This window comes from Limanda limanda, chromosome 4, assembly GCF_963576545.1.
Source record: "Limanda limanda chromosome 4, fLimLim1.1, whole genome shotgun sequence".
Classification (NCBI taxonomy): domain Eukaryota; kingdom Metazoa; phylum Chordata; class Actinopteri; order Pleuronectiformes; family Pleuronectidae; genus Limanda; species Limanda limanda.
In genome coordinates, this window is record NC_083639.1 from 5,865,305 (window position 1) to 5,886,900 (window position 21,596).

At 42.3% G+C, this 21,596-nt stretch overlaps 1 protein-coding gene across 1 annotated transcript in view; it reads right to left on the minus strand.

Annotated features, from left to right (window-relative positions):
- Positions 1 to 2,631: 2,631 nt before the first annotated feature.
- foxj3 (forkhead box J3) overlaps positions 2,632 to 21,596 on the minus strand; it is a 79,900-nt gene continuing 60,935 nt past the window's right edge. The window contains exons 4-12 of the mRNA XM_061070478.1: positions 20,864 to 20,947; positions 18,889 to 18,990; positions 15,165 to 15,293; positions 12,723 to 12,891; positions 9,472 to 9,975; positions 8,799 to 8,900; positions 8,004 to 8,195; positions 7,210 to 7,308; positions 2,632 to 7,056 (exon numbers count right to left, since the gene is read on the minus strand). Of these exons, the coding sequence (XP_060926461.1) occupies positions 6,944 to 7,056; positions 7,210 to 7,308; positions 8,004 to 8,195; positions 8,799 to 8,900; positions 9,472 to 9,975; positions 12,723 to 12,891; positions 15,165 to 15,293; positions 18,889 to 18,990; positions 20,864 to 20,947 (1,494 nt within the window). The 3' untranslated portion in view covers positions 2,632 to 6,943. The remainder of the gene's footprint in view (positions 7,057 to 7,209; positions 7,309 to 8,003; positions 8,196 to 8,798; positions 8,901 to 9,471; positions 9,976 to 12,722; positions 12,892 to 15,164; positions 15,294 to 18,888; positions 18,991 to 20,863; positions 20,948 to 21,596) is intronic.

Below are 21,596 nucleotides of genomic sequence, written 5' to 3' on the forward strand. Positions count from 1 at the left end.
AGGATGTCTAAAAGCAAATACTGATGTTGATATCTCACAGTTTACAAAGTCACATAACGATTGGCAGATAGTATTTTTTGTGTCAGTATGATGCAAACTATGCAGGAAATGAAACCTTCAAGATCATCTTGTGGTCTGTCCGTCTCATGCTGCGTGACAGAACAGAAAACCGTCTAACGGGCGTGAGCCTTTGAATGCTTGTGTTGGACTCGGTGACACCTGTTACTGTGCAGTTTAAACCTGGGATCAGCATTTAAACACAATGCACTGACGTGTAGAGTCAAGGTTCCCTGTTGAGATATTGACCATGTTGATGAAGATAAATGTAAATGTAAAACCAAACAAATCTTTTTTTTAGAACGACAGCACAAGAATGTTTTGTTGCGGAATGCTGACTGTAAACATAACTTTTGAAAGAAAACTCCATAATCTAACTGTAATCGACCCAGATATGTACACAGTGCATAGTTAAAAATACAACTGTCAAAACTAGGAAAACTAATTATGAATGCATATTTCAGAAATCTTTTTATTTATACTTACTACTTCTACAAGAAAACACAAATACAGTACACAATATTTCAGAGGTGAATTGTTAAAAAGAAACACTTATTAAATGCAGCAAGACAAAAATAAATCATTATCTCAATCCTAACCTCCCTGATAACAATCATGGATTCAAACCAATTAGATTAGATGACACGTCTTCACAGCAGCTCCCAGTCGTCGGAACACATCCTTTAGTGATAAAAGACATGCGAGTGAAGAATGCTGCTCCGAGCATCTGCCCCAGTGAGAAACTCGATCTGTCGCTAGTCAAGTCAACACTCGTAATCGTCAGCTCTTCTCTCTGGGAGCTCGTACGCAGCCGCCGACATGTTATAACACTGCATGTGCCCCAGGAATTAATTAAGCCTTTTTCCCACATAACTTTTTTTGTGTGGAATGTCTTTTTGATTAATGATGATTATGACCTGGAATGTGTGAATATAACTACGCAGAAAACGTCAGGTTTTCAGGTCAGTAGACCCGTGATAGAAGACGATGTATAGAATGTACAGCAGAGGAACGAATCATTATTGTGGCCAAATGTAAAATAGGACACTGTGGATGTTATTAAAACACATTAGTGTTCGATTCTTAGCCAGAGGTTCATCGTCTCTGTGCCGGATCACTGGCACGTTCAACTCAGGCTTCAGTTTGAAGTCTCTGTGCAGGAACTGTAACTTCCACCAATTGTTTCAGAATCCCCTCAGTGGTGTTGAACTTGTTCCTGGATTGAGTCTCAGTGGGAACAACCAGGCGTCCCTGACGTCCTGATTCCTCAGACCTGGACCTGCTCTATTTCTTTTACAGTAACCGAAGAAAGAAAGGCTGAATCTTGGAGTCCAGCCAAAACTCAAAGTAACCAGCACCATCTCAAAAGAGCTATGAGGGAAAATGGCTGAACATTTTTATCAAGACCAACAACAGGTTTTCCTCAATGATCATGACAATCAACACATTTAATGATTTCTTCTAGGTTTAAAGACTGATTTAAAAACTGGTTTTAAACTCTTTATGAACAGCGAATGACAAACACTTGATTAACAACAGATTTTTCATTTAATACTTTACAAACTTGAAGTAGAACAATGATGTGTTAAATCTCCTGTGTTTGCACAATGTATGAGAATGATAATGGTATATACATTGGCCTTTAGTCATATTGCTACTAATGAAAATTATATTACTATAAATAATGATATTGCTTTATCTACTGTCCCTATGTTTATCATAATTTTCTATTATACGTCATATAAAGCTTTTTTTTGTTTCCTTTTGTTTATTGCCTTTATTATATTTCATGTTTAGGGAACCTCTTGAAAATGAGATGGCACATTACAAGATGTTATATTTATTGTTTTCTACCAATTAAATTCTCCTTTCTTGTCGTGTGAAGCACAACTTTTATTCATTAAATTTTTTACAGAATTTTTAATGCAGAGTAGCCATGGCTGAACTCTTTCTATTGTATGGAACTGTACTCAGTAGGCCAGTGGTTCAACACGGCTGCTGCACAAGAAGATTCTGGGATTCGAACCTGCGGGCCGACTGCGGCTCTTTGTAGTGCGGATGTTCTCCAATATTTGGCTTCTGTTACTTGGTGACTCTGTGGGTGTGGATGTGAGAATGACTGGCAGCAGTTGGCTTTCATCACAGTGCAAATACATTAAGACACCTCTGCTGGAAAAGCTGATACTGGCTCCCGCCTCCCACAGCCTTCCAAAGATAAGCAGTATAGCTGATGAATGACATTTTAATTCAAAATACATTCCTCAAATTCTCAAAAACTAGTGAAACGTCCTTTCTTGATGAAAACAGTCCAATGTCAAGTCTGAACGAAAAGATTGCTTTACTCTGGCTGTGGAGTTTGAAAGATGTTGGTGCTAAAAAAAAAAACATGGAGGACCAAATCAAAAACCCTGATATGAGCTGTTGTGGGAAAAGGTGGATCTGCACTTTGACATTTGGTACGTCAAGTTTTCTCTTTTGAGTCTTGTCAAGAAAAATCGCTGAGTCTGCTGGTTCTGTTGTCGAGACAAGTTCTCAGGTGAAAGAAGCTCAAGCAGCACATTATTCCACAGTGAAGTTACCATATTTTATTTCTTTTAAGTGCCATTCATGCATATTGGGGAAGGGGGTGGGGTGGGCGGTGGTATAGACAATTCTAATAACACTTGAGTTATTTTACAGCACTAAACGAATACAAAGAGTAGCTGTGTCACCTCATTGGACAACAAAAGTAATAAACCGTGCAATAAACAAAAAAGGACAAATAGGAGGAAAAAAAATACAAGAAATGACAAAGACAAAATCAAAAAAAAAAAACACAAACCAAATATATATTATCAACACTGAAACACTGAATGTAGAACCATAGTACAGGTAAAAGGTAGTGTCACACAAAAAGCCAACGCATTTTCATCACATATATACAATATAGATATATACATACTGTCACCCTCTGATTGGACGATAACAAAATACTCTATTCTTTTCCCTCCTCTCTTTTGTGAAGAAGACCCACCCCCAGTCTCCATACCCCACCCCCAAGAGGAAAAAAGGGATGATTGAAAAGACATATATATACAAGCACGACACACCAGCACTGAATAAAATAGGCCCCGATCAGCAGTACTTGTTGGCAGTTCTTTCCCATATTGTAACAAGGCTTTTTTTTTTTTCATCTTTTTTTTCCGCAATAATAATAATCTCTCTGGCAGGTACATGTCCAGCGGTATTTAAAACCTAAATCATCTTTTAGAAAAAAAGAAATTCAACTCACACAAGCAAACACACACAAACACACACATACAGACAAAATGTAAAATTGTGATTGTGATCCAGTCATTGTCTTCACCTTTCCCCCCCTTTTTTTATATAACTGTTTTTTGTCGTCCCTCGGGCTGATGTGCTCAAATGGCAGCTCGCATGTTCAGGTGTCTTCACCTGGAAGAGCCGAACCTCTTGTCACCTTCCGCCAACCCAGGACTCGCAGGATGTTCACGGTTAATTTCAGCTCCATAGAGTTCAAACAAATACACACCGCTGCTCTTTCCCCTCTTCGGTTGCAGTGCTTTGAATCCACACTCACCTTAAAAAAAGTCATGATTTGGGTCGACTGATTAAAGGATCATGTCCGAACACAAGGTATGAAATTCTGGCAGTAGAACAAAACTTTTAAAAAACTCGTAGTTGAGATCCACAGGCGAGGATTGACCACGTGAGGTGGAGGAAGCAGGAGTGAATGATTGGTAAGAAAAACAGAAAAGAATATTAGCTGGAAATATAAAAATGAACGGCAGTATCAATTGAAAGAAGAGAATATGACTTCATGGTTCAAAAGAGAGATCAACAGTGTCAAACCGGGCTGGTTCTGTGTTGAAACGTATGGTTCTGTAATATCCAATAAAACAGAGACTTGAAAAGTGCCTGTTCTCACAATAACAAAAGACATAATGCAATATCATTAAAAAAAATCCATGATTGTCATCCAGATATTAAAACAACAGTCACTACGAGAGTCCTGGTAGATGAATTGTCTCAAGGTCAAAGTAGTTTTGGGGAAATAATCTCATTTGCCTTCTTTCTCACTGATAACACACTCGTGTCTGTACTGCAAATATGAAACTGCAGACTGATGATGGATAGCTTAGCTTAGCCTAGCATTCCTTTCCCAGACTTTTTGCTAAGCTTAGTGAATTTGTTGCCTTTACACCTTGACTGTGAAACTTGAACGTCCTTGTATATGTACATACGTCAAATTGTTCATATCCAACGTTCATATTACACAGATTGTATATGGTTCCCTTGGGTTAGATTTTTGCTTATGCACATACAAACTACAGCAAATTCAATGTATGTGCAAACCTACTTGGCAATAAACCCTGATTCAGACCTTTTAATACCTTTAATATTGTGTAGGACTTTTACTATGTCTGACCAAAATCCTGCTTCACAGCTGGCTGACCTGAGAGGTGTGTAGGCCTCTGCAGGAATACTTTAGATTGAATGATTTATGTTTTGTGTTGGGCATAATATAACTCATACACAAAATTAAAAAGGTATAAAAAAGGTGTAAACGTAACAAATTCACTGACACTGACCGTCTCCTTTCTGTAGCTTCATATTTACATGTGAGTGGTGAAAGCATTTAATTACTTCTACAAACAGGGACACACAGTGTTACAGATGCAAAGCACCACACACACAGCTCAGCAGTTTCTCATCATCAAGTGTAGACAATGCCCCATATCTGCCACTAGGGGTCAGATAGTCTAACTGTGGGAGTGAATTGCTACTGGAACCAGGAGGTGCTTTGCATCTTTAAAAACGGTTAAGGTCGACAAAAAGTAAGAGTGTGCAAAGGGCCTTTTGTTTCCTCACATTGTGTCTCGGACGTTCAGCTCCGGGCTGATTGGCGAGTCACTTGTTACAGGACACAGAGGAAAAGTTTCCACAACCACTGATCTCCCTGTTCTGTGCTTGAGAAACCCTTTCTCACTAAAACACAAAATCTCTAATCTAGTCTTTAGATCACTGTGTGCATCTGCTTTTGTGCTCATAGATAGTACAGAGATGATTGCATCATAGCCCTAACTTTACAATAAAACCAAACGCTCACACACACACACTGACACACAAACACACACTGCATGTACTGTATGAATCACATTTCTCATTCTGTTATGATTGTATAATAGCAAATTCAAATGAGTTTAAATAAAAAGACTCAAATCCATAACTCAAATGTCAGAAGTGACAAATAACACTGAAGTTAGCATCAAACTCTTTTTGATGTACACAATGTGACTTTGGATGAAAATCAAAGTCGAGTTCTACATCTGATCATTAGTTTTCCACAAGAGCTTAAGTGAGCGTTCTATTGTTTTGTTTTTTGTCTCTTAATTGTTCAAGTCAGTGAAGCTTAAAACAATTACTCAACCTGATCTTATTCTGTTATTATAATTTAGTATAATTGGATTTCGATACAAATGGATGTTTTAAACTTTTTTTGGGAAATTGGATTTATGGCTTTTTATTGGAAAATTAAGATGAGAAGATTCAGTGTATACAGAGCTACAGGCAGAGGATGGGCAGCTTAACATGGTTTAATAAAATCCACCAATCAATCTAGTCCGTCTTTCAATCAAGAATTATGATCATATTTGCGGAGTAGATTATGACATATTTTTGGTATTTTTTTATTCTCACTTATTGGCTGACATATATGCCAATACTGATCGATCTGCGATAAACTGAGACCGGATGAAAGTTGTCGGTCCAAATGTCGGTTGGACTCATTTTAATAGTTATTGACTGATGCTGGCGTGTTTGATGATCAATTGGCTTCTCGTGTAAAACTGAACATTTTAACCATTAAAACTTTAATGTTATGACAGCTTCTGATTGGTGGAGCAAATATAAATTTGCACGATGCACACAGAGAAACTCAACATCCGGTTCCTATGAGTTCAATGAAGTTTTAAAAAAGACAAAATGTCTGACTTCCCTGGTATCACAATCGACTCACACTCACCATGTTCACTCATCTTGAGACACAGAAAACTTAGAAAATGTAATCCCATTACCTGTCTGCTGCAGTGAGCCTGATCACATTGGTTGGTTGTGAAAACAGATCACAACGCCCTCTGTGATCTCTCTCTCTCTCACTATCTCTCTCCCTTGGTTTGTTTAATATCAAGCCTTAAACATTTAACACCCTGTACAAAACCTCAGTTATTGTAAACCTGACTTTCACCACCGGTTCAGCCACAGTGTGGCTTTCTCTTTCTCCCAAAAAAGTGACCAACAAGCACCATTACATTACTCAGAGACGGCCTGTGTTTCCTCAAAACAAATTTTAAAAAAAACAACAAAGCAAAACAAAAAGAAAATCTAAAAAAAGAGATAAACTCATCCAAGAGACAGCTGAGGCCAATGTCAACACGAGAAGAATTACAAGCTGAACACGTCGCTCAAATCACATAACAGTTACGGAGCAGGGGGTCAGTCGGGGGGGAGGGGTTCAGACTTTGGAAGGCTGCTGGCTGGGGACGGGGAGAGGGCTGGCTGAGGAGCTGAGGAGCATGTGGTTTAGACTTGAATGTGTTCTACTTGCCTCTAGACAAGTATGTATGCAATCACATTGACATGTCCGACTATATATGATTGTCTTCAAAGTTTAACATTTTCTATGTATGTTTTGCTTTTGTAAAAATGTCAGGACTCTGAAGTCTGTCTTTCTCCAGAGCGTATCAAATGTTCTGCATCCCACCCACAACGGCCTCTTTCTCCTCCTCCTCCTGCTGCGGCCTTTCAGCTCAGCCTGGCTTCTTCCTCCAGCCTCCTCCTCCTCTCCTTGCTCCCCATTCTTTGCAAAAAAAAGGAGGTCTAGGGGCTAGACAATGGAGTCCCAATCAAAGTCGTCCTGGATGTCGTCAGCTGGCATACGATGCATCTGGAAGTTTCTGGTAGGTATCATGTGCTGCTGGTTCATCTGTGGGTGGTGTCCTGGAGAAAACAAAGGGGGAAGGAAGAGTTAGGTCCACCCAGCTGCTCTCTTGGTCAGGGGAACTCAATGTGGTGCTTTTGTATATAAACTGATCACATAGGGAAACACAATGGCTGTAAGTGTTTCCACAGATAGAAGGCACTTTATGTCACCTGTCATCGTGGGTCCTGCACTGTTCATGGGGGGCATGTGGGGGTATCCTGGAGGACCCATCATGGACATGCTCTGTCTGGAGTCCATGTAGAGATTTCCTGAGGAGGGAATCAGAACAAAACTTAATTTAAAACCACAGTAATAAGAGAACCAGATACAATTCATAGGATGCATTAGAAAAAGATTGTTTTTCTGCAGAGGTACCAGGTGAAAAAGTTCTATTAAGTATTTTTAAAACATAGCTACATTCTGGCTGCGCAACACTATATTTGAATTAAAGTTCACTGCTACACTGTATTGTTGAATAACCAGTGGCCTTTGCACCTTTAAAATGTGAGTTGATTTGAGTGACAATACATTTAGTCTGTAGTGTGCTTAAACTATAAATCTGTCATCTGTTTTCATTTTGGACTCAGAAGTCAGTAAAAGAAAAACTTCAGATAAATTCATATTTCTGCTTACAGGCAAACAGACAAAGGGATACTGCAATAGATACTAAACATTTATACTATTTATATTGTACAATTACATGACCCCCCCCCCCAAGAGGGAAAAACACATCCAATATAAGAATGAATAAATGTTTCAATATATATTATATAGATAATTTTTCAGGCTAAAGATCAGGCTAATGTGTCTATGTGTCTATCTATATAATTACAAATAACTTCAAAAACAATCTTAGCGGATATCATCCAGTCATTTCAGAACCAAAACCAGCCTCATTTAAGCGATGTTTATATTGATTAATTCATTATCTGCCTTAGAGTCTCAGGATCGACGGCTGACAAACCTGTGTTGAGGTGCTGGCTGGGTTTGTTGGGGTGCATGGAGCCGAGGCAAACTGAGGGCTGCACTGCCCCCTGTGGCTGGATTACACCGGTGCGGGCAAAAAACTGATTGATGGACGAGCAGAGGTCTGCGATCTGGGTGGGTTCCAGGGACCAGTTGTTCAACTCAGCTTGTCTCATACTGTCTCTTAAACCTGAGGAGCACAAACATAACAACTTATATTTAACAATACAACTATCCGACTTATTATTTATTACTTTTGTCAGAGCCAGTGACAGCATCAGTCTGCACCCTTAATACCTTTGTGACAGTTACAGATATGTAACTGCACCTGCAAGGAATATAAATTTAGCAAATGAGAAATTAATTTTCTCTAACAAGCAGCAAAGACTTCACTGCAATATATATTCATTATGTCAGTAACCTTCAGTGGGTGATACTTAAAAAACATCCTACCTTGCAGTCCTAGACTGTAATTGGATAAACTGACCTGCTGAGCTCTGTGTTTTGGTAATTAAACTTGAAGGCAGTGTTATTTAATTGAAGAGCTCAGTTTAATTAAACTCATAATCAACTCCACAGTGTCAACACTTGAGGACTCAATCAAAAGCTTGGCCAGCGCTGTTCTATCAGCTCCTGGCTCCAAATGTTTGTTTCCTCTGATCATGCAAGAACACAGGAGAAACATCTGAGACAGAAAATAAAATAGCACCGTCTCAAACTTATGTTTATTTCATTAGTATTTGTTTAGTATTTGTAAAAGCAGTGAGATCTGTTCATAGCATCCAAATCGCACCTTGGAAAGGTGAAAGGTCGACATCAGCCCAGTTGTAGCTGCTAGCAATACGGCAGCTTTCTTTCAGTGCATCCAGATTTGGATACCAGTCAGACAGTAAACCTGTAAAACACACACACACTCACACTGTTACTCGGTTTATCAATACAAGATAGAAGATGTGAAGCACACAAGTGATTTTTCTTCACTTGTGGGACAAATACAGATTTAGTCCTAATTACATTATTATTGGACAACTACATAATGATGGATTCTGTAATTGTTATTACCTATGGGTTAAGTGATGCATGCAGATGTTGGATTTTGACTGTAGTCACATTTTCAAAGCCATGCAGGCAGTCTTTAATGCCAAATGAGTACGAAGGTAATGCTAAATATAACCGTTATTCAGGCTTTTAAACAGAGCAGTACTGCACTGAGGCCACTAGGAGGAGTCAGTCGACTCTGTATTGGCACTATAGTCTCTGGATGCAACGTTGCTTTGTTCTCACAAAAGCAAAGATAATCAATCAGAAGATGATTTACTGGTATGTACCTAAAACAATTTCTCAAAGCTTTACGGTTAAAGATAAGGCCCGACACTCGTGGACATATCGTCTTTGATTAAAAATAGGAGACAACTAAACAATGACAGTGGTTCAAAGGCAAGACGATGGCGGACAGAGGGTCTTACCTGGGTTGCAGGCCATCTGTTGCTGGGTAGGATGGGGCTGGTGGGAGAGGCTCTGATGCTGCTGCCCGTGTTGAGGAGGGTGCTGGCTGTGCTGCGTGTGTTGGGAGGGATGCGGCGTGTGCTGCTGCGGATGCTGGCCGTGGGACGGATGTTGCGATGGGTGCTGCCCGTGCTGGGAATGAGCAGCGTGCTGGGGGTGCTGGGAGTGCTGGGAGTGCTGTTGGTGCTGAGTGTGTTGGCTGTGCTGAGCGTGTTGGCTGTGTTGGTTGTGGGGGCCGCCGTGCTGCGGGAGGTGCGGCGCATGGGGCGAGACATGGCCAGGGTGGGCTTGGGCAGGATGGGACAGGGGGACCTGGCCACTGTTGGCCGGGTGGCTGTTGGGGTGGTTGTTGGGTTGGTTGTTTGACAGGTTGTTCTGTGTACTTATGGTGCCACTGGGGGAGTGTTGATAGGAGCAGGAGGTGTGGGTCTGCTGGGATGAATCTGACGGTATTCCCATGAGACCTGGGAAACAAAAGCACACAAACACAAAGGTGAAGGAGTGCTGAAACAAATTGTCAAATACAAAAAATCATTCATCCACCGCTGCAACTCATGATTATAATCATATGGATTAAAGAGCCTATGTGACGTCTTTACACATCTTGTTCTGTGTAACCAAAAAACCCCAAAATAATTATCAATTTTTAATGTTTACAGAGCTGTAAAACAGAAAGCCAGCAATATAAGCCAGAACAAACAGCTTGAAAAATCGTTTAAACAACTGATCAATCATCAAAATTGTTGCCTAATTTTCTTTTGACTCAACGTTTATCCAGCACAAATGTCAACACGTTCTCAGGTGGAAGGATTTTCTTCTTTTCTCTGATTCCGTTTGTTGTAAATTGAATGTATGTGTGAAACGGATTTTAAAGAAAAAGCAATTTGCAATTCGTCACCTTGGGCTCTGGGAATCACTGAATAAAACAATTGACAAATTAATTGCAGATGAAAACGTTTAGTTGGAGCCTGGGTTCCTGAAAAGACTCTAAGTCCAATACAAACACCAGTGTCATGGTTTCAGATTTAGGTGAATTAGTATAATGCACTTTCAACACAAACACAAAGAGCCGGGATCTTCAAATGTTAAAACACTTACTTAGGTCATGTATCTTAACATCTTACAATGATGGAATGTGGTCCTCCTGTGTTTAAGTACTTCTACACTTGAGACAGACCAGCTGCCATTTTGTTGTTTCAGGGAATGACTCAGCACCAGTTGTGACTCTGAGGTCCACGAGCCCGAGCTGCCGTCTCGCACAGCTCCGGATCGTCTTTGACAAAACCATAGTGCTGCTGCGTTGCTCTTTAACAGACATGACAGGAGCATGAACATCTGCACACCCCACTGCAATCATCTGAGTGTTGGGGAGTGGTCTTAAGAGGCTCTGTCCTTCACAGCTTTGGCACAGTAAACCTATTTCACTGGAGTGCTTTTAGAGCTGACTCCAGTCCCGCACCTCCACAATCGGCACGTAACACTCACTGCAGGGGTGACAAAGGTGCATCTCTTATCGGCACAGAAAGCCCATTGTCCAACCAGGGAAATACAGAAAGCAATTAACGCAACACCAGAATAATAATGCGAGCTCATTACCTATTATCAAAGCCAGTGAATTAGCTCACTGTCTACAGCGGCAGAGTGTGAAATCCTCTAGCTCGATTATTTACGCTTTTTAATTGCTAGAGCTTGTCTGACTAACAGATTTCACTTTTATGCACATAAAAAAAGGTAACAACTTTCAACTAATGAAACATAGATGATAGATTAGAGGAGAGGAACTCTTTGAAAACATTAGCATGAAATGCATTTGGTTTGTGAAAGTAGGTTATACACAGAAAGCTCAGTCTACTTTGCTCATAACCCGCTTGTCAAGGGCTCTTTGTTTATCAGTCAATCAGATTACAAGAAAAAAAATGCATTTGGTTCTACAGGGATTCACAGGCTTTTGGAAAGCTGGGCTCTATCCACCACTACGCAGTATCTCATACAGGATCCCTATCATTATGACAAATTGAGCTCAAAGCCAACCGATTTACTCAGGACCTGGGCTGCTTGTAACCCCCCTCACCTCTCGAGTGAAACAACAGCCTGCATGAGAAAACGTTTCACACATAACAACATACAGAAGCAGTTCAAGTAAATTGAGGATATAAAGCAACACTGGTGGCATATTAATAGTTAATTAATGATACAACTGTTAAAACTCGAGCCTTGTTCATAACTGGCATTTACATATGTCTTGGTTGATCTGATCAAAAGGGGAAGAGTGAATGCACCTGAGATGCTTTGAGGACACATTGAGATCCAATTGCTCTGATCACATTTGGAGGTTGTCTGGAATGTCTCCACACACAAATTAAAATTCTTCCAAAGTGTCAGCATGGATTACTGATTGGGCACAAGAATATGGAAAAAACAGCGAAGGACACCGCAAGATATTTGATCCTTTTCACTCTGGCTTGTGATGAAACAACAGCCATAACAAAGACCGGCCAATTAGTCGTTTTTAAACATGGGCTCACTGCAGAGTTTGATTCGTGTAAGGAATTACTATTTCTGAAAGCCATGCATGGAACTACGAAAGGTGAGGATGTGTTTGAGAACGTTTTTTAGGTTAAAACGAAACCGAGAGAGCCAAAGAGAAGAAGGCGCAGCCATCCCAACAGATGGCGGTCAATGCAAAATAGATAAAATGTATTTCTATAGCACCTTTCAGAGAAAGGTAGAGTTAGATCAAATAAAAGTACTCTAACAAAGCAGAGTAAGAAAAAGTGCACAAAATATGAGATGTAAAAAGTTGAAATGGCTCTTGAATCAAGAGCCATTTCAACTTTTTACGGGGAACCTTTTCCTATCAAGAGTCTTGATAGGAAAAGGTTCCCCATCCCTGATTAAGACACATGTGGAGACACACTCTGACGTCAAATGACGCACTTAGACGTACAGGACCTCCACATCCTTTTCCATGCTGCACTGGCAAAAGACCATGAATATATTCAGTGTAGAGTTGCTCCATAGGCTCGTCAGCATGTTGAAAATCTGTTCACTTCTAAGTGAAGGTAATTAGCTGTTAAAGACTCTCAATAGCCCCAGCTGTTAAGAACAAACCCACACTGGGAAAATTGTTCTGAGAATCATCCTGTTCTTGATAAGTGAAGCTTGGCCTCTCCATTAGGTTTCCACTTGATGCTCCTGTGAGGCCACTAACCTTGTTGGCTGAAGGACTGCTCAAAAACAGACTTGTAAAGGCTGCGGAAGGAGGCACTGAGATCTTCAAATTCAGAGAACAGGAGCTGCTTGTCCCTGTCTGGCATGTTGTACTGTGGGGGCTGCTGGAGGCTCAGAGCCTGGGACACAGGCTCTGGGTGAGTGGTCACCTGGAGAGATGATAAAGAAATAAAGAAAGCTGCAATTAAAAAAAAAAGGGGAACAATACTGCAAGAAAAATAAGTTTACTGTTAAATTAGTAAAGGATGTGTGAAAGAAAAAGAAGACAAAACATTAGCTACATCTGCTCAAAAGACTATAGGGTCTATACTAGGAACACTGAGAAGTTCAGATGTAGACATTAATAATATACATACTTTCCAAAGATACTGGCTGTGCTTATCTGGTCATGGAACAGCAGGAACAGAAAACAGAAAACCTCAAGAATATTTAATGAAAGTGGTTTATGTGAACATATGTACATTTCACACACACGCAAACACACACACACTGATGAGCTCCTACAACAATGTTTGTTTCTGCCTGAAGAGGTGTCAGTCACTCAATATGTTAAGAACAATTACACAAACGGCAACAATCTAGGTCAGTGCTTACCACCTCGGCTCACACAACATTAAGAGAGCAACTGGAATGGACACAAAGCCAATACCCAAGTGGCCCGAGCAAAATGTATATAAATCAAAATCAATAGCAATACCTTGTACAAATAAGCAGCCATTTTATCCATGTATTTGTGTGGGCAGCACTGCCACTGGGTGTGAGACAGCAAGCGGCGCTCTCGCCAGAAATAAGTTTGTCTACAAGAGCAGTGGTGCAAAACAAAGCAGTTCCCTGACCCGTGTCCACTGTGGGCTTGAGTTACGAGAGAGGTCAGGGCCAATTTTTTGATCATAACGTCTTCCTCTTTCAGGATTTGGGCAAGCCGCTGAAGTGCATGGCTCGCAGTCTGGTTTGGGCAAGAGCGAAGAGGTGATAATAAAGCCGAGTGTTTACTGTGAGCTGCTGCTTCGGCTGTGAGGGAGGGAGAGAGAGAGAGAGCACATCTATCAGGCTGAGTCGATCGATGCCCAGTGCCTGGAGCAGGGAGCACTCTAGGATGCAGGAGGACCACACCAAAGAGGGGGCATCTCTGGTGGGAGGACATCAGAGGAAGCGCTTCTCTTTGTCTCGCTTCCAGGAACGTGCACATTTTCCTCTGTATCCCTTAACTCCCTTCCTGATGTTGTACTCAAGTGCATGTCCACCCTGAACCTCGGTCTATTGCTGTCTAGCACTGGCTCCTCTGAAGAGAGCCTCCTGAGGTTTTCTGATCGGATGAAATATGTGATACAGTACACTTTATAAGTCTGGCAGTGTTTCATTCTCATTCAATTAGTGACCATGGCTCCCCCACAGCATGAAAAATGTGGATAAAAAGGGAATTTATCATTAGGCCTTCACACTTTGTGCTCAAAAAACAACAGTTATACAACAATTATATAAATATCCTGTTATAGATATATCCCTCCAAGACACAGTTATGAGCTGCAACATCTACATAAATCTGAATGTCACAATCCTACTCGATTCTCCCTGTGAGGAACAGCAGGGGCACCATGTCTTTGGCATCCAAGATACTGCACAGGAACCTTTGTAGCAGTGCATACCTGGGATTGGTTCTCTTAATACCTGTTTGACAGGACTTTCTCTGTGACACTGAGTCTCTGTTTTGTGGTGTTCCCGAAGGTTCTGTCTTGCTCTGGCAGATAATAGGTATCAATTCTGTTGTTATGCAGATTATATTAAATTATACATGTCTTTCAAGCCGCAAGATGTTTTAACCCGTCTGTTGTATTCAAATCTGTAAACGATTGGATGACAGATAATTGCTAAACAGAAGTTTTACTACGGGTTTCTTTTGTGTCAGGCTTTGAATCTTGACCAGAATGTAAATTGTTCGTTTCGCTCCTGTTTCTACCGACTGATAAACACGGCTAAACTCAGGTCCTCTGTTTCTGTAATTTATATAGTGGTGATAATACTGCGTTCATTTCATCCAACATTTATAACTGTGATTTCCATTTCACCTTGCCTGAGTGAGACATCCTTGAACTGCTTACAACTGGTCAACAATGATGCGGCCAAGCTTATGACAAAGTCCCCAAACAGGTTAAATGTAACTCTTATCCTGATTTTACACTGGATTTCCATCAAATTAAGAATCCAGTATAGTTCCTCTAATAACGTTTAGAGCCTTGCATGGGCAGTACCTTTATATATAACTCTGATAACTACAGTCTTATAATAGAATTAGAAAACTCAGGTCCTTGAGGCCCTTTTGCATTAGGTTACACTTCTTTAATATCAATTTGTGCATGTCGAATTCTAACATTTTTTTGAACATCTGCAGATTGTCCATATGTAGAAATGTCCTTGGTCTTACCGGTGTATAGCTGTGCACACTGCCCACACTGTTGAGATTGACAGAGGCCAGACTCTGATCAGACAGGCTGTTGTTAAGGCTGCTTCTTGGACTGTCGCTCCCCTCCTGGTCTGTGTTGTACAATGCCACCTGAAACACATGCACGCACATTAGCTTTTTCTCTCACAGAAACACAAACAAAACGCGGACATTAACGTTCCCAGTGTCATCTCCAGTCCTGCTGACGGTAGAGCATGTCAGCATTCCTCAGAGAGAACGGGTATGAAACTAATGTTGGTCTATAGCTGTTATTCATAATAAGATGTAATTTAGTACGGAAATTTAAGCTTGAGCATGTCTGTATTTTTCTGTGTGTTTGTGTTGCTGACAAATCATGATAACAGAGCACTTTTCCCCCACTTTTTTATCAATGTGTGTGGGAGACAGAGGGTGCTCTTGAACACCCACCACAGTCACTCAGGGGTTCCGGCTGAACGTGTGAAGGGGTCTGGAGACAGCTGAGACATTCCCATCACTAAAGGTCACACTACTGGCGATGTCAGCCACATCTGCTCACCAAGCGCAAATCCGTTTGGGACAGCTAACAAAGGATTTCAGTGCAGCCGAGACGCTGACCTTTCAATATAGCAGCGAAACTAGCCGAAGCACTTCAGGACGACAATCTTAATTATTGTCTCACAAGGTTTAGCCCTCCCACCCTTCCCGAATAAAGTGTGCCATCACACAATTAAGACGATATTAAGAAGAACAATACTGATAATGAATATAATGAAACCAAGAGAGAATAGCCCATGTGCTGAGTTTTTTATTGTGAGAAAGGAATGGCTGTAATGCACTGATGGCGTTGCAGTGAAAGAGGGCCTGGCAGTACGAGAGCGGTGTGTCTGTGTGAGTGTTTGCATGTGTGACTGAGTGCAGCATGGTGGCTTCTGCTCATCACTGGGAGCAGAACAGAGTGGGCTCTGTGCTCAGCACAATGAGACAGCAGTGGCAGCAGCCTCCAGGCAGGCAGAGTGCCCCGACCCTGCCCAGCACGCTGCCTCTCAGCGGCAGCAGCAGCATCGGACTGAAGCCTCTTGTCCTTCTGTTGAGCAGCAGTGAGCTACTAGGGGCCACAAGGAGGCGAGGAAACCCAGGCAGCCCCTCTTTGACTGATTGGCCTGCTGACTAACATGCTGGTTTGAATCCAGGGCGAACACAAGCAGAAAGAGAGCGTCCGATCATATTAAGCTTTTAATATGGAGCTTGGCTCCTGCACTGGGAGAATAAGAAAGACATATCACGATTTACGAAAAGAAACTGAGAGTGCAAATGCTGACTCCAGCCAACGTTGTTCAAGGAAGAGAGGAGGATAGGGGGGTAGCAAGAGAAGCTCATTAGGCAACTCTAGCCTTCCTCCACTCTGTGTACGCTTGGCTCCAGTGTTCATTAGCGTGAAGGGGAACTCAATGAGCAGCTAAGACTGAAGGCTTAGGCACGTCTACAAAATCAGCCTGACAATGCTAATCAAAAACAGCGCGCCATAGAAATACAAATGTTATGTGTAATGAAGTCATAAAACAGCCTTTTAGCCATAAGTCGCTCACCACATTCTATTTTTACTCTACTCACCAATAAAGTGTGATGAACCTCAATGCTCTGTGGGTTAAGCAGACCCCACAGTCCCCTGAATAAAGACGCCCACTCAAGCACGCACCGTCACAGACGAACAACCAGTCACATCTCACCCACATATGTAAATGCATGCACGACCATAATACACACAAATACGGTTCTAAACACATGGACAAAGGCAAGCATGCTCATAAAGGCAGGAGCGACTCTACAGTTAATACTATATGTACAGTGTTAACTAACAGGCGAGCGAGTCAGAGATCTATTCTTAGTAAAAAAGCCAGAGGTGTCTTTTACATGGGGGCCTAATCTGGAGCATGAGACATGGATTATGAAATCAAAGCAAGATTGGCCCAGGTGTCTCCAACAATGCCAGCCAGCGTTGCGCACAATTCCTCCATGCAGGACCGAACCGAGGGATGTGAGACAGCGAGGAAGAGGAGAAAAAGTCCTGACTATTCATCAGCAAACACACTTCCCACAATCCCCTCTGTCCCTTCAGCATCACACTTCTGTGCCAGAGTTTCATCACATCCACATCAATGTTAAGGGGCCGCCTCAGAACACAACCTTTAGGGGGGAAGTGAAAAAAGTCTGAGTCTATGTGAGAAAGGCGCGTAGGGCAATCTTGCGAGGAATGTCCAACAGAAGAGAGACAGAGAGGAGATTCTTGCTGGTTCAGTAGTCGTCCCCACCAGCGTCTCCCATTGGTCTATATGAGAAGGCGGGAATGAGGGTGAGAGACTGGAATAGAAAGCGAGAGAGAGAAAAACAGAGAGAGGGAATTCCTGTGGCTTGGCACACTGCACCGAAAGAGGCGTGGCCAGCCGTGTGTTTACAGTGTAAGACAGTGAGAAACAAGCTCTCTCCGAGGAGATCTGTTGCTATTCTACTTTGTCTTCTGTTCACTTTAAGACAGATTCCATCACAATCAAGCGAAAAAAAAAAAGTTCTGTCATCTGCTCCTGTAATCAAACAGTAGTCGTCTTTTAAGCCGTTTAATGTTTGCCTGAATTTGCTGATATGAGTTATTTGACTGGAGGTATTTACATTATCTCTTTACATTATGCCTGGAGACTGGTGCTGTGCTAGCATGTGCCTGTTCGGAGCAATCAGAGAGGAAAAGAGTCACTTTCCTCTGCACTCGGGCCCATGAATCGGTTTGCTACAGAAACATGAAAAACTATACGTTCCCCGTAGAAACAGCCCCTAGCTGTCAGTGACACTCATCAAAACAAGCTGGGAGTCTCTTTAACATTCTCCACATACATGTACACACAAGTTTTGACACACAACTACATACGCTGAGACTTTTGAAGCCCTGTCTCTCTCGCACGTACACACACCAGCTCCTCTTTCCTATGAACACCCCTGTTCACTTTAAACCATTTTTTGTAATGCTTGCAGCAAATGAATAAGCGACTCTTGTAGGCTTTTTAAAAGTACTCCTGAGAGATGCCCCCACCGGGCCCAGAGGATGAGAGCTTAAGGTTAAAAAGCCTATTTAAATTTCAGAGTGAGAGGCACACTCAAAGCTAACAGCTAGCAGTCCCTGTAGCTTTGCTCTGTGTTGTGCAAGCTTTTACACATATTAGAAAAAAAGAAAACACCCACTGAGAGCAGACAGAGGCAGCAGCAGGGGTGGTCACCTGTAGTGCGGCAGCGTAATGTGGTCACAGAAAGAGAAACACGACTCTGGGCGTCAACCTCCACTATAGGTGCCAATACAGACATCCCATGCAGAATGCGGAAGATCCCATTACATGTGTACTCAGGGTTGTATAAGGTCTACGGGGTTGCAAAGCGCCAAGTATCAGTGTGAGCATCATATTTCCGTGCTGAAGATAACAAGAGCCTGCTGCCTGTTGTTGTGGAGGGAAAAAAGGTGCTGCAGTGCAGATAGTTGTGTATTTTGGTGTGGGTTGCATTGCAGAGAAGCTTTAGGAATAGGAGCGTGTGCTTGTGCGTGCATGAATCTCCCCTCCACTAGAGTGCTCCTCTCTCTGTGGGGAATAGTGCTGTAGGTGGTTAGAGAAGTGGGTGGGGTCAGGGTGCAGCCGTGTAGCCAGGTGTGTGTTGAAGCTGGAGGCTGGATGGCTGGCTCTAGTACCTTGTTAGTCACAGTGTTGATTGCCAGCGTTGGAGAGGCACTTCCAGAGATCATACACTCCATCCCCAAAGACTCAGACTCCAGGCTGTACGGCGTGGAAGCCTGTGGGGGTTGGGGGTGTAGAGGTAGCCAGAAAAAAAGAAAAAAAGATTTAACATTATCCAATTATCAAACACACAAGATCCCACAGCAGGTTGCACGGTTAAGATGAGTATTATGTGTGTGACAAATTTTCTGCTTAGACGAGACACACAAAACTAAACCAGAACTGTTTTCATATGACAGAGCAACACCTTTATTTAGGTCACATTTGAACTGTGCTTTCTGAGAAGATGGAGGCAGACTCCATCCCCACCCTCACCTCGAACAACACACACACACACACACACACACACACACACACAGAAGGCCTCGTCTGTATAGGCTCACTGTTGGGTGAGATAAGTCTGCCATGCCTGTCTCCCAATACTGCTTACTGTAAGAGGATTGGCTGCCAACAATACCATTTTTAATTCATGATAAACATAAATGAGATTTCACAAACTCTCAATTTCAGTGTGAGACTCTTAATGGAATGCCTTGTAGGCAGACAGTGTCTGGAGGGGGAAGGGTGAGCACAGCGCATGTGTCCTAAAGAAAACACACTCTTCACTCTGTGCGTTCTTTTCTGTCATGCTCAAATGAACACAACTGCATCAGGAGAGCTTTGCTTAAATCTGTTGGCAGAGTCGCATATTGCCCTCTATGTACCCCTTTATTCCTTGTATATACACAATCTCACCCAGCAAACAGATGCTTTTCGGTGAATGACAGTGATAGTATTCTGATGATGTAGGGTGACAACCTGGACGTTTTATGTTGTCACTTCTCTGCTTGTATGTGTGTGTGTGGGTGTGTGTGGGGAAAGATGCTTTAGGAGATGCACTGAAGTCAAGACATTTTCCAGAATGTCAATGTGAGTCAGTGGCTCTGGAACGTTTACTATCAGCCCCCAAATAAAATATCCAGAAAATGTCACAGTGAGCCCATGTGACAATAAAGCTGGAAAAAGTAAAGAAGATTCAGCTTAAACTGGAAGAAAAGAAATAGCACAATGGAAAAATAGGTGCCAGTCACAGAAGACACCAACAATAATGTCAAGTTTGTAAGATAATGAGATTCAATAGCTTTTGGCGATCAAGGCCAACGACGGTGTTCATGTGCTGTAAAGATTTATGTGATTTCCGCAACGGAATTAATACGTCAGGTCCTGCCTCCTGCATGCTCTGCCCCTCAAGGTTCCAGAAATGTTCCTGTTGGTGAGAAGGCATCTAAGGCGGACATTCTCCTGCTGCGACGTTCATATGAGAAAGGCAAACAAATAAGTCATGAGGTTTATGTCTAAACTGCTTAGAGAAAAATGTTGTGTGTTAGCATGTGTGCACGAGTCTGCCTCTCATAGCCTCAGGTCAGCCACATTGTAAGCCCCAATGTGAGGTAAGACGAGACAAGAGTCCTTTAAGTCGGGAAGCCCCAGGGCCAGGTCAATTTGAGCAGCTCACTAAAAACATGTACAGCTACGAGTAACGCTGGACGAAACTCATCCATAATTTAGACAAAAGCAACCGCTCAGAGTAGCCGGTGCACACAACTCAGCATTAATTGATGTTTGTTAAAAAATAGTGAGTGCAGAATGTAATGTATGTAATGGCTGCCTGGGGCGTAGTTTATTAATAAGGAGCCCGCTTCATGACAGGCTACGAAGCAGCTTGGAGAGGCAGTTAAAAAATGTCTGGATAAGAACTCCTTCTAAATGAGTGTGTGTGCGTATGCATGTGGGTCACTGCATGTGGTAGAGGAAGAGCGGGAGAAAGTAGGAGAGAAAGGAGGGCAATAGGAAAAGAGAACCAAGGCAGAAGTAGAGAGCAAGAGTCATAGAAAGAAACGGAACCAAGCAGCAGAAGAGCACTTTAATATTTTCTCTCATCAGACTCACTCGCTCTCCAGAACGCGGCCTCTTCTTTGGCCGTGTAGGCAAGGCATCCTCCTTTGGGTTGGTGTCGATGGCCCAATAAGAGCCCTGTGGACAGAGGAAAGACCTGTGAGCTGATATGATACAACAGATTGCTTTCTCATGTGACATCCATTGGACGTACTTAGACATTTCCTCCCTGGAATGACAGGGACTGCAATTCTTACTGTGCAATATTATTACAATCTATGAGGCCTCATCTGCTCTGATACAGTCAGTCAGCCAAGACTTTTATTTGAGTTGATAGCTGAGTGTTTGTGTGGTGTGTGGGTTTGCTTTGTTAGTAAGTGAAGCTTGGCTTCTTCTCCTCTGTGGCTGCTTGTCAATGAAAGGCTGGTGAGGGCAGCTGGTGGTGGTGAAATGCTAAGCCTTTCCTGAAGCTGTACTTCCTCAGCCTCAGGTACTGAGTCAGAGCGCTGTTGCCAAGGATGAACACAGTCTCAGCCGAGGAATCAAGGCAGCGCTAGCCCTGCCGCGTAGCTCTCTACTGAGGTCTGAGCAAGGATAATCAACGAAAGAACCGTCGGGGCTGGCTCTGGGGCTGCAGCTAGCAATTCCACAACCAGGTTGCATTATTTATCTTTGCATTCGGCCCCATTTAATTTATTTTTCAATGGGGTTCCTCCTCCAAGCCAACAGCAATAGAGCTTACAGTTGTTAAAAATGAGATTTGTACCCCAAGGCCCTGCAAGTTCTG